Here is a 12741-nt window from a genome sequence, read left to right on the forward strand (position 1 = left end):
CAATATTTTTATGCAATGACTTTTATGAGGTGTTAGAACCTAAAGAGGTTTTTTAGGCTTGCAGAATTGGTTAGGAGCACCATAGGGAAGTACGGCATTGTGTTTTGCAGTTCAGCATATATAAGAATTACTTCTCTTCTGAACCCTGCAACTAAAAGAACAGTTGATTGCTACAAGCAAAGAAGGAGAATTTCAATATAAATTGGCTTTTAGACACAGAATTGGTGATAAAAGTGAAGTGATCCTGAAAATACTGTATTTTGTTTGGAATTTTTTCATCCACGTAAATGAGCGTGTAACGTGGCTTAGGATGTAGCTAGTCTAATTGAGGAAGAAAACAGATGTTAGCTGCAATGTAAATGGCTGAATTTTGTTTTAATATCCTGTTAGAACAGAGGAGATAGAAGGTTTTGACCTGTATCAGTACATGGAGTAGAACAGGAAATTTGGTATTAGAGCTCTCTAGGACCTAGCTGAGCAAAAAGCTAACAAAACCCAATAGCTAGAACTTAAATAATAATAATAATAATATTTTTTTTTAATTCCTTGAAATGGGAAATTATAAGAAATTCTGTAGGAGCTAGTATGATTTTCCGTGGGAAAAGACTTCCTAGGGATGTGGTAAATATTCACTCTCTTGGATTCCTGATTTAAAGATTGACTTTTTTTTTTCCCCTCCTTGAAAAATCCTCTGATTCAATCATAATATTGTGGATTAAATACTGAAAACACAGGGTAAAATTTTAGAGCATGTGTTATGCAGAAAAGCAGAACTAGATGGTTGTCTTTTTACAGGGTACAGGGATTAAGTTCTGTCATAGGTTAAACAAAAATTGTTAAAATGAAAAATGTTACAAATCTATCTTCATCACTATATATATTCATTCTTCAAATGAATCTCAGCCTGAACTCAGATCACCTTTGAGCAAAGTAAAATTCATTGGTTTTGTTTTGGCCTGTTTTTTTGCTCTGAAAGCTATTTTTTGTATATTTCTCCGTAATATTGAACTGAAGAAAAGAGATCTGAATGGTTTTTGAATATTACTCTAACAGAGTACCCTCTATAACATAGGGGAAAACTGTGGCATAAAAAAGGAGTATGCTTTTTTTTAAGATAGTTCTGCCAACTATCTTAGCCTGCTGGTAGAACTGGCTGGAAGTTTGTCTGATAAACTTCATTGAAAAAAGCTCAGGTGTTGGCCCCACAATGTATAGACTAAAACATCTAAGATTAGCAGATTTTTGTTTTGACAAGTCCATTGGACGTAATTCCACAGTACACTGTATTCACAGTGGACTGTCTTAAGGCTGGGGAATGCATTGGGATAAATCTGACATACGTATTTTCAGGGATGGGGAAATCAGGCTTCCAGGAACAGTCAGTCATGTCAGGCTATGGCAGTACGTTATACCAGGGTTTTGAGGCTCTGTGTTGTTGGGCTAGGAGTCTGAAGCTTCTAGGAAATTTTCAGCTGTAATGGGAGCAACAACCTTTAGATCTTAGATTATTTTTTTTTAAATCAAACTTCTCATGTTCAGCGGTTAATTTAAGGAGTGTGTTGATTTTAGCGAGTGTTTGCAAGGTCCAAGGAAGATAGTTTCTTTTGAAAACATCATGTTTTGATGTTTCTGGATCAGTGTTTCCATTTTATTTCTTCTTTGGTTTAGATTGATCCCCCAAATTAAATAACTCCTGTGAACTAGAATGCTGATCTTGGGACAGTTCTAGTCAGTAGAGGAACTTGGAATTTAACTCTTCCGTTGGTTCTGTACCTGTGTCCTTAACCAGCCTTCCTCACAAAAATAAAAAATTCTGAATTGCTACAGGATTTTCCCAGATCTTGTTCAAAGACTTGGGAATCTTTAACAAACCTTTTCTTGAACCTAGATAGTTTTGAATTGCTAATAAACATTGACGAGGTACTTCTTGGTTTTATGTTTCACTGTGAATGTTTTGCATACTAACTACGTATATAGTATTTCCTCGTTTTACGATTGTAGTTCTATGGGTTAAAAGCAAGCTGTGCTGAGTGGAAACAGAGAAAACCTTTGAAACATCATTGTAAAATGCTTATTTTCATTTAATATTGTGGCGCAGAAGAATTCCAAAGATAGGAGTATAAAATTTTGATATGGATACAACAAACTTAAATTTACTCTGAGCTGTAAATGGGATGTAAACGTGAGGAAGGGTGATGGGTAAAGAAAGGAATGTTGCTGAAGATCGGAACTGTATGCTTATTGGCAAGTGCTATGTCGTTCCAGGAGAAGGAAACTAAATGCGAGAAGTTCACTATTTCGAGGTGTTTAATAAGAATCTCCTCCTTTCTGACTTGATTTTTCTCCCCCCTTTTGTAGGCTTATGAAATGAAAGTGAGGAGGGCTGTCAACCCCTCCTCAGCCTTCTTATCCACCAGCTTGCATGGTTTGGATAAAGTCTTGCATGGTGGAGTGCCCTGTGGATCCCTCACAGAGGTAACTTACTCGGTGTATTTTATGGCAGTCACACATCACACCTAGAACTTGCATATCACAGCCAGATTGGACTCCATTGTGCCCAGTTTTTTTAAAATAGAAAAAAGTGTTGGATGAGAAGTGTTTTTTTAATTAGTAGAAGCTGCATTTTTGTATGTTTCTGCGGTGTGGCATGTAAGTGAGAAAATGAAGGAATTAAGAAATTTGGTGACCACATTTTCCTTCAGAAAAATGAAAATTCTGCCAGAAACTGAAATAGTAAATGTCACACACTTGTTTCACTTGAGAACATGCTGTTTTCTGAATTTTACAGTGAGGAATATAGAAGTGTAAAATGTCTACAATGTGGTTTAGTGGTCAGAGCAGAAGGTGCTGAATCAGGAGTCTGTCCGTGTTCTGACTCTGAGTCACTCTGACTCTATCAAGCCATTAATTTTCATAGAGGTACGATCAGGACATGGCGCACATAGGCACAAAAATGATGGTACATAATTTTCAGTTTTTATGTAAATAATTTAGACAATAATTCTGTAAGTATTATTTTAAATAATGATATGTAATTAATGCTTAGGTTATAATTTATTACAACACTACAAATTGCAAGTAGAACTCAGTCTTTTGCTCTCTGGCTTTTGGATGCAATGTTACTTTTTTGCCTGGGATTTTCCTTTTAAAACAAGAGAGCACTTTATCTTCTAGTATTTGACAACTCTGACTTCACAGAAATTGATAGTAACTTGTGCAGTTTCTAAAACCTGGAAAGAAGATTTAGCTAAATGTTCAGAGGAGTCATTGAGTATTACAAAAATATGAAGATGCAGCCTCTGGCTTAGGAAGTTGCTGAGCCACAAACTGCTGGAGGTGGAGAAGCATATTTTGGAGGGAGTATGTGTGCTCTTTTCTTATTTCATTCCCTAGTGCTGTGTTGTAAGCCTACATTAGATACAGAATCCTGAGCGAGGCGGACATTGGTTTTATGCACTATAGTCATACATACATTTTTATAGTAAAGTTCTTCTAAACTCAGCTATGCACTTGAAATGAGTGGAAAAATACATATTATGTCTCATGTTTCAATTTGTCTAAATTCAGAACCATTTTTCCTTGAACACTTTAACAGCTGTCACCAAGTGCTTTTTGTCAACTTTCCATGGTAGAGGGGAATAACTGAGAAGTTACAAAAACCTTACTACGAAGAAAATATTTTTTTCTCCTCCCTATGGTCAAAATATATTGTTTTTGATCTCAAAGAAATAATCTGTGAAATACAATAGTGACTTAAAACAGGTTAGTATTTAAATGACACGGAGTTTAAACTGTAATAGTCCCTGTGATGCCTATCTCTTACGTAATGAGGGGTTATTACCCCTCTTTTGACTGAATCCTAAGGATAGCTATTATTCAGCTATCAATGCAGACTCCTTGGCATGTTCTTGCCTGAATACCAGGTGGAATGGCTCTGGGACATGGAAAGATTTTAAGTTTGCTGATTATTGTGCTCATGGCCTTGTTGTGGTGTGAGATCTGACAAAAAATGGCATGCTGGGGGTTTTACTGGAGTTAGCTAAACATTGACTTTAAAGTTTTTTTATTGAGAGGAATGTCTGCAAACAGTTGGTCTCAAAACATGGATGTCAGACATTTTTCCTCAGATGGTACAGCTTAATGCTTATCAATGAATAAGTAAAATGTTTAATTTTCCAGTGCTATGTATTTTGCTTCCTTCTTAGCTTTGTTAATCATCACAATACTTATTCTTTTTAATTTTTACTGGTCTTTTTAGATATCAGAATATGTGGGAGACTATAACTAAAGTCTGTTTTAAGAATGATCATGTTCCATATATATCAATGTATTTAAAACTAATTGAGGGAAATTAATATATTTGAAATCAGTTCAACTTTTACTTGATTGTAAATGGAGAGCTCTCAGTTATGATAGTCTTTGGACTTTAAGTCTTTCTCTGAAAAATCTTTTAAATTTTTTATTTTAACATTTTTTTGATTAGAAATGCAGAGGCTTGCCCAATGTAGGTTTCTTAAATGCTTGATGCACTAAAAGATTGAAATATTGAAGTCTGTACGAGACATCTAGTGGATCAGGCTAGAACTGCAAGTTTTAGTCCTTCCACAAGTAGCTTGGTCTTGGTTGCACTGTCATACCAGTTGAAATTGCATTATGCATCAGTATTGTCAGTCAGAAATATTTTAAAGATAACTATGTAGACTCCAGAAAATAGAAGACTAAATTAGAGATAGCAGCTAAGAAAAGTAAATGTTGCTTTTGATTTACCTTTTAGGTGTTGAATCTGGAAAGAGATTAGGCCATGTATCTGAGTTCCTCAACAAGTGTAAGGGCAGAGAACAATTAACTATGCAGAAAGTGATTTTCCTATTTAAAGCCTTGTTCTGGAGTGATGTGATTAAGAGGACTTTTGCAAGAGTCATGAGATCTGAAGTAGTCTCAAAAGTTGGCAGCAATGCAAGTGTTCTTCAGTGTGATTGTTGATGAAATTTTAGTGAAAAGCTATCAAGTGTCTGTTGCTGCTGCTTTGAGGCTGCATTGTAGCTTGCAAACACTCTCAGATTCTGTTCTTTTTTGGATTCAAGTGATTCTGGAACTTAAAATCATTCTAAATTGCTCCTTTATAACTTACTGGAGCACAGCTGACCAACAGATTGTCCTTTGGTATTTTTGTTATTAGGCAGATATTCCAAGTCTGTGAGAAATTCTCTTCAAAACTATGTTGTTTGGAGCATTTATTTCCTGACTGATGTGGCTAAATCATCTCCTTCCTGTTACTTTACCCAGCAGTGAAGGTGGTTGGAAACTTGGAATTCAAATACATGAACCACAGGGTAAAGAGTTCTGATGGTATCTTCTACAGCCAAATCTGCTTGCTTTTTGAGTGCCAGGGGAATTTGATTTGCCTTATACTGTCTCAGACCATTTTTTCCCAAACCACTGTTAGGGTTTAGGTTGGAAATTAAATCAGCTGAAATTTTGTGGTCAGATGTCAGAACTTCTGGCCAACTCCTCTGAGCGAAAGCTAAAGTAATGAGTTTGTGAATATTGAAGAGATTAATCCTTTGGGTAGCTGAAGAAGAATTAGTTCCTTGTGACTTTATCCAAACTCTACAGATGTGCCAGGAAAAATAATATATAGCTTATTGAAAAATAAAAGTATATTTTATTAGGCAGAGATAAATTAAAAACTGTTGTAGTCCTGACATTTCTGTCTGTGGACTCTTGATTTTAAAAGCAAATTTAGAGCAAGACAAACTCAGCAAACTTTTTGCAGACATTGAGTTTATATTACATTAGAGGCACTTCAACCTTTTTTTCCATCTAAGTTTATGTTCAAAATTTTTGCTGAACTCGCAGTAGCCATAATAAGATGATACCTTTTTCTAAAATTGTTCACTGTGGATTATTTCTAATGCCATTTTAATATCTCTTAAATGAATGCTGATAAAAAGTGAGATATTGTTGTCTTTGGGAAGGGAAGTTTTCTCCTACTTCATTAGATTACTTTCTTGTACTAGCTATTATTGCAAGATTCTGTCTCTCTCTGATATGATGCAGATCTCCCTAGACATGTTTATGGCACCTCTACTGAATTAACTCATGAATTAAATCATCAACCACTGAAATAAATGTTGCTGATTTTCAATGCACCTCCCAGGCAGTGCTCAAACCTCAAAGGTTTTTATGAGGTTTCTTCACAGTTGTCCAAACACTTCAATTTAACAACTGGATTGATGACCTCCCCTCATTCATTTCAAGTTGACCTGTTAAGCAGAAACAGCTGGTGAGATTCATTGGCTATCACAGTCTCAAAAATACGTATTGTCTCTGCAATTTTAATGTATGTTTTGTGCTCACATGAAGATGTGTCAGCTGTTGTTCATGAGATATTTTATAAACTAGATACAACAGATGGGATACTTGCATAAATATGGCTAATTCCTGGTCGGTAGTTCAAGTTCACTAAATCTAGCATGTGCTTCTAAACAAAAACCATCACATATGTCCCTTATATCAAAGCTTCAAGTGAGTTGGCTGATACGGCTTGGGTTTTTGGCCTTTTTTAAAAACAAAAGTGATTAGTGGGATTTCTAACTGGGGAGTGTAGCAGTAGCTAATGCTGTCCCACAATGTTCCTCTGTAAGCTTTGTGTTTTAATCATGCTGCTGCTTAAAATGACAGCATACCGGTATTGTAGTTTCTTGAGGTGAAGCAATGTTTGAACTTAGAACCAAACTATCGTACACTCTGGCTCAAAAATCAGTTTGATTTTTGGCTGTCTGCCATTTGTTAGTGTTTTTTTTTTAAATTTCAATGAATTTAGCTCTGAATTTAATTCTGCTTTGACAGTGCGTGGCATTTTGAGGAGCTGGTTTTTCTTTGTAGTGTAATTTTCCTGGACAAGCTTTCATTTATGTTGCATTATTATTTAGTCGCTGCTAGGGTCAAAATGGATCAATAGCTCTCTGCAATTAGTGCATTAAGTCATTTCAGCTCTGTATTCACTCTGTTTTTCAGCCCTCTTACTGTTAAAAGTATGTCCTCATCTCCCTTCCCAGAAGCAGTGACAGTGTGATATTGTATTAAAAAAAAAAAAAAGGGGTAGTACCAATGGATGTGTGGTTATTTGAACAGAGTCCAACATTTGCAATCTCTGTAAGGTCTACTGTAGATTAAGAATGGTCTACTGCTGTCTCCAGTAGATGGATCTTGTACTCAGAGGCTAGGGATCTCATCAGACTGTGTGGTTTTTTTGATCATTGTGGTTTTGCTCATGGATCAAAATCATACTGGAACCATTTCACGCAAGTTGAGTGCATTCTATTTGAATACTGCCTAGCCACAGGAGGCTTTGAGTAAGTGCGGGTGAAAGCTGAAAATTGGTGTGCTTACCTGGCTTGTTAAATGGTGTGTGTTTGTTGAAATATGGCAATAGGGAGTTAACATCAATGACGAAACACATATTGCATAGAGAATGATTTCAGTGAAGTATTACAAGCTAATATCTACCATCTCCTGTTACTTTATAGCAAGAGTATTAAAGAAGTTTTATCTGAGGCAGATAAAATCTGATTATTCAGATTACAGATTCAGACTTCACAGGACATAAGCATTTATACTTGTGATTTCCAAGTGGGAGCTGATTGTAACCAAGGCAGTAATGATACCTCATCATTGATTTAGCTCTGTTAAGCTATTAGCTTTTGACTAGTTTCAAGGAGATACCATCTCTAATGGCCATTGATATAAAGTGAATATCACCTGTAAACGTTTTAGTTCTTCTGTAGTTTATAAGGTAGCACAAGGAAGGAGACAGAATCGTTGGAGTGTGGCTCTAGGGAAGATCTTGTAAATGGGGAGGGGAATAGAGCACCTCAAAGATGAGATATAAGGAAGTGGAGGAAGGAGGATGGTGAAGAAAGAAATATGAAGTACAAGCGTAGTGCTGCTTCTGAAGAGGAATTATTTTTCAGCAGTGAAGAATTTGACTACAAGGGTGAAATGAATGTGACATTCCTTACGCTAGTAATTTCTTTTTCTAGATAACTAGTCCACCAGGTTGTGGCAAAACTCAATTTTGTATTATGATGAGCGTTCTGGCTACATTACCTGTAAGCATGGGAGGACTGGATGGGGCTGTTATATACATTGACACAGAGTCTGCATTCAGTGCTGAAAGGTAAGATGCATAATTCTAAAATACATGCTTTCAACTTCTGTAGCACCCTTTGTCTTGGAGCCTTCAAATATATTTTGAGCATTAATTAAGCTTTTCCAAAATAGTTACCTATGGTAGTTTTTAAGCATTCTACTGATATATGCAGTTATTCCATATATGGTAAAACTCACCGAGTAGAAGGATCTGTATGATACTGCAGATTCCAGTTATGATATGACAGCTGGATAACACTCTAATTTATAAATAGTCTTAACAGTCCTGTACCTAAACTCTATCTTTGTACTTTAGTTTGTGAAATTAGCAAGGATGTTTTTGAGGATGTGAAGGTGTAACATTTTGGGTACAAAGGAAATGCAAATTGTTCTCTAATCAGTAGGACTAACATAGCCTGTTTTCCTCAGATTGCTGTATTACACCTTTTGGGTGCCCCCTCCCTTTCCTCTGCACCTCTGATTTCCTTCTGCAATAACCTCATTGCCCTTCTACATTGTTGGAGGCCCTGCAGCATAATATTCCATTCCCTCTAATATTTCTGCTTCATCTAATATCTCTTGCTTTGCCCGCATAACAGGAGTTGCTCATCTGTGCACTTACTATGTCTTCTAACCATTGAATAGACAGGAGACAGTATGTGCTAAATTTGGTTGAGAGTACAGATGTATGCATGTTGGTTACCACTGAGTGTAGCAAGAGTGACTGCAGGGTTCTAGGGATGAAAGTCAGGCCCAGTGGCCCAGGTGATGATCTCCTAGATACTGTTGAGAAAGACTTGGGGAAAGCTGATAAATCCTGTGGATTGATACATGGTTGTGCAGCTGGTGAGATTCACTTTGAGGACTTGTTCACGTGACAAAGCAGAGTGAGAACATCTTTGCCAACAGATCAGTCAGCCTAATAAGGAGAGTTTTAAACTAGGAATTGCAGAGGAGGTAGCAGTGGACAGGATTTGGAAGCAAAGGTTATGGGGTGACAGGAACAAGAAACTTTAGAAGTGATAAAACAGGGTGAAAAGGCATGCGAAGAAGAAGAAAGTGATTGGGAGCCATCATCCTGGATTTACCAAGGGTGAATCATGCCTAACCAACTTCTTTGCCTTCTATGATAAAATGACTAGGTTTGTCAGTGGGGGGATTTCACTTGCCTTGACTTTAGCAAGGCTTTCAACACAGTCTCCCACAGTATCCAGGTTAGGGTGATGTGGGTAGACAGCTAGATAGGGGAAAACTTGGTTGGGCTCAGAGAGTAGTGGTTAGTGAGTCATACTCTACCTGAAGTTACAAGTAGGGTACCTGGGGGGAGTCTGTTCTGGGACCTGTCCTGTTTCACATCTTTATCAATGGCCTGAAGGGAGATGTAGTGCATTGTTAGTAATTTTTCAGTTGATATCAAATTGTAGGGGGGAACTGTCCATAGGCTTGAGGGCAGCGATGCCATTCAGAGGGATTTGGACAGATTGGAGGAACATGCCAACAGAAACTTTGTAACATTCAACAAGAAAAAATGCAGATTCCTGCACATGGAAAGGAAGAACCTCTTGCAACAACAGGTGCTGGGATGACTGACTGAGGAGGAGCTCTGCTGGAAAGGATTTGTGGGTTTTGACAGGCATCAAGCTGTACATGAGCTAGCAGTATGTCCTGGCAGCAAAGGCCAACAGCTTCCTGGGCCAAGTTCACAGGAGCAGAGCTAGCAGAGTGAGAGAAGTGATTATCCCCCTCTACTTGCTACTCATTAGACATCTAGATGCTGTGTCTAATTTTGGGCCTCCAGTATGAGGAAGACATGACAAACTGGAGTGAGTTAAGTGAAGGGCCACCAAGGTGGTTGGAGGCTAGAGCACTTGCCCCATGAGGAGAGGCTGAGGAATTTGGGCTTGTTCTGCCTGGAGAAGACACAGCTTTGGGGGGTCATAATGACAGGAGGAGGTCATCAAAAAGACATCACAGTAGTACATAGCAGGTTGACAACGGGCATAAATTGAAGTGAGTGGTTCCAAATGGCTATAAAGAGAAGATTTTTCACATAAGGACAATCAAGTGCTGGAGCAGATTGCTCAGAAAGATTGTGCTACCTCCCATCACCGGAGGTATTCAGAAGCTGACTAGATAAAGCCCTAAGTAATCTGGTCAGAACGCATAACTTACCCTGCATTAAGCAGGGTGTTAGATCTCCTGAGCTCCCTTCTAATCTGACTTTTCCTGTGATTCTATAGTCCTATGTTACTGATAGTTTGCAGTTAAAAGACATTTTTCTTCTGTTTTTAAGACAAATATTCCTGGGCTTTCTGATAGAAAGTTAAGAATCTCCCTATAGTCTTAGGGCTGAGAGAAATGCATGCTTAATTGTAATTGTCATCTAGTATGTAATGCAGTGCTATGTCAAAAAAGATACTGCATAAACCTGACTAATTTCTTCTTTTGATCGCAGATGTTTCCCTTTTTGTTATTTTGCCTAGATAGGCTTAGTTCAGGGCAGGGAGCTTTTTGTTTCTACAAGCTTTGATACTCTTGTTACTTATTCTCTAACACGACATTTTAGTTCAGTCTAATAGCAATGCTGAGAAGAGGGTTTAGAATTGAGGCTGATCTCCTAAGCTATGCCACTGTTTGCTATATATTGTATATATTTTTCTGATACACAGTAGAAGAGCTGTAACAGTGCAGAGGGTATCAACTGTTCAGCTTCCTCAGCTTGTGGACACCAGAACAGGTAGATAGACTATGGATGATAATCCTGGGAATCAAAATATTGTCATTGGTTTTGTAGCAGTTCTATTCAGATCTAGCCAGCTGTTAACTGAAAACATATCAAACCTGTTCAGAAAGTCTGAAAGTAATTTTGTCTGCTTTTTAGCTGTTTTTATTGCTTCTGAAAAGCACTGGATATAAAATTCCGTAAACCAGTGCTGAGAACATTAAGGGATTTTTCACCTCGCGGCCTCTGTCCTGATTACAGAGGACATCACTTAAGTTCTGTGCAGTACTTGGGTTCCTCATGACAAGTAGGATTTAGATCTTAAAGAACTCTGAACCTGCATGGCGCTATGCAAATAGTGCTGGAATCTTAGCAAGGTTTCAGTAATCAGGTCATTTTAAGCCAATTTATGTAATGGAGTTCTTTGATATGCTCATTGGAAGCATATTGAAATTGCATTTCATGCAGACAACCGAATAACTTAGATTACTTACCACATGCAGAATCCAAAATGGGCTGCATCGTTTATTATGCAAAGGCAGAGCCAAGATTCTGACCCTGCAATTTCTTCAGGGCAAGTTTGGATGTAATGAATAGTATATGCTAAGGAATGAGATAGAGGCTGTTATAATGAAATATCTTATTTGGGATAGGCATATGAACATTCAAGCTTGGTGTTTCTATTTTTAAACCAAAGAAAAGTGATTCATGTTTTTGGTTTTAATAAAAGGGCTTAAATAAAAAGGATTAAGATCACCACTAAGTTGAGTATGCAGATACCATCCACTAGAAGTCACTCTTCCCAAGCTGATGATTATGGGATGCTTTAAGATGCTTAAAATAAAAGTATTTTCTATTTCTGTTCCTAAAAATAAAATCTATATTATGAAAAATATTTACTGTGCTGAAGTTTTAATGTATAAGTTTCTGAAGTTAAATTCTTGGATTTGTATTTACTGACCTAGAAAAAATATTGCCCTCTGTTCAGAGGTGTGGAACTCCTTTCCACTGACTTCAGGAGAATTTGCAGGCAGTCAGTAAGATGCGTGTCATTTAGTGTCCTCAGTGATTTTATATACACAGGTTCATTGAAAATACTGGCCTCTTATCAGTAAATTAAGTCTTACCTCTGCTTGAGTAGTTTTTTTTTTCCAAAGACTATTTTCTGAATATAAGAATAGGTGACAATAAAGGATAGATATCCAACCTCCTTTGACTCTTTTTGGTGTTAATCACCAGTTGTTTGATAGAGTTACTCTACAGTGGTAATAAACAGTGATATGTTTAACAGTTTTAACTCAAGATTTTGAAGGATCATGAATTTGCTAATAAGATAATGGAGGATATTCAGGCGAGAAATCACTTACTCAAATCTATCAGTAAAGCTGCCACTTGAACTGTCTAGTTATATCATTAATCACATCAATTGTACCTCTCCTATCTGATGGAATGGATGGTCTCTCATAGCCACCTGGCAGCTAGCCTTAGGTAGCCTTAGTTGCTTTTTGAGACTTTCTATGTTCCAAAAACCATTTTCTTAAGATTTCTCTAAATCCTTTTTACAGAGAGAGAACTCGTACAATGAAAATAGTCTCAGTGCAAACATCTCCCATCTAAATGATTTTGCTTTTGTTTTTGAGGAGACATCTGTGAAAAGATTTTCACCTTGGTAAATGTTTTTTCCATGCCTACTTTTATAAGTATTTACAATTGAATTGGACTCTCTTCTTTGCAGTCCTGCTTCCATGTTGGCTGGATCTCGTCACAGAGGTTTGTTAGCAGTTTGTTTTCAAAATTCTCTGGTGACATAAAGCCTACTTTATGATCTCAAAGCAAGATAAAGGTAGAAGGGAAGATGATTTAGG

The 12741-nt window shown here is 37.2% G+C and overlaps 1 protein-coding gene across 3 annotated transcripts in view; it reads left to right on the forward strand.

The window, feature by feature from the left end:
- The window catches only part of RAD51B (RAD51 paralog B), a 401002-nt gene that overhangs the window by 3252 nt on the left and 385009 nt on the right, over positions 1 to 12741 (forward strand). For all 3 annotated transcript variants that reach the window (XM_062577538.1, XM_062577536.1, XM_062577537.1), the window contains exons 4-5: positions 2359 to 2475; positions 8046 to 8182. In XM_062577538.1, the coding sequence (XP_062433522.1) occupies positions 2359 to 2475; positions 8046 to 8182 (254 nt within the window). The remainder of the gene's footprint in view (positions 1 to 2358; positions 2476 to 8045; positions 8183 to 12741) is intronic.

This window comes from Rhea pennata, chromosome 5 (assembly GCF_028389875.1).
Source record: "Rhea pennata isolate bPtePen1 chromosome 5, bPtePen1.pri, whole genome shotgun sequence".
Taxonomy (NCBI): Eukaryota; Metazoa; Chordata; class Aves; order Rheiformes; family Rheidae; genus Rhea; species Rhea pennata.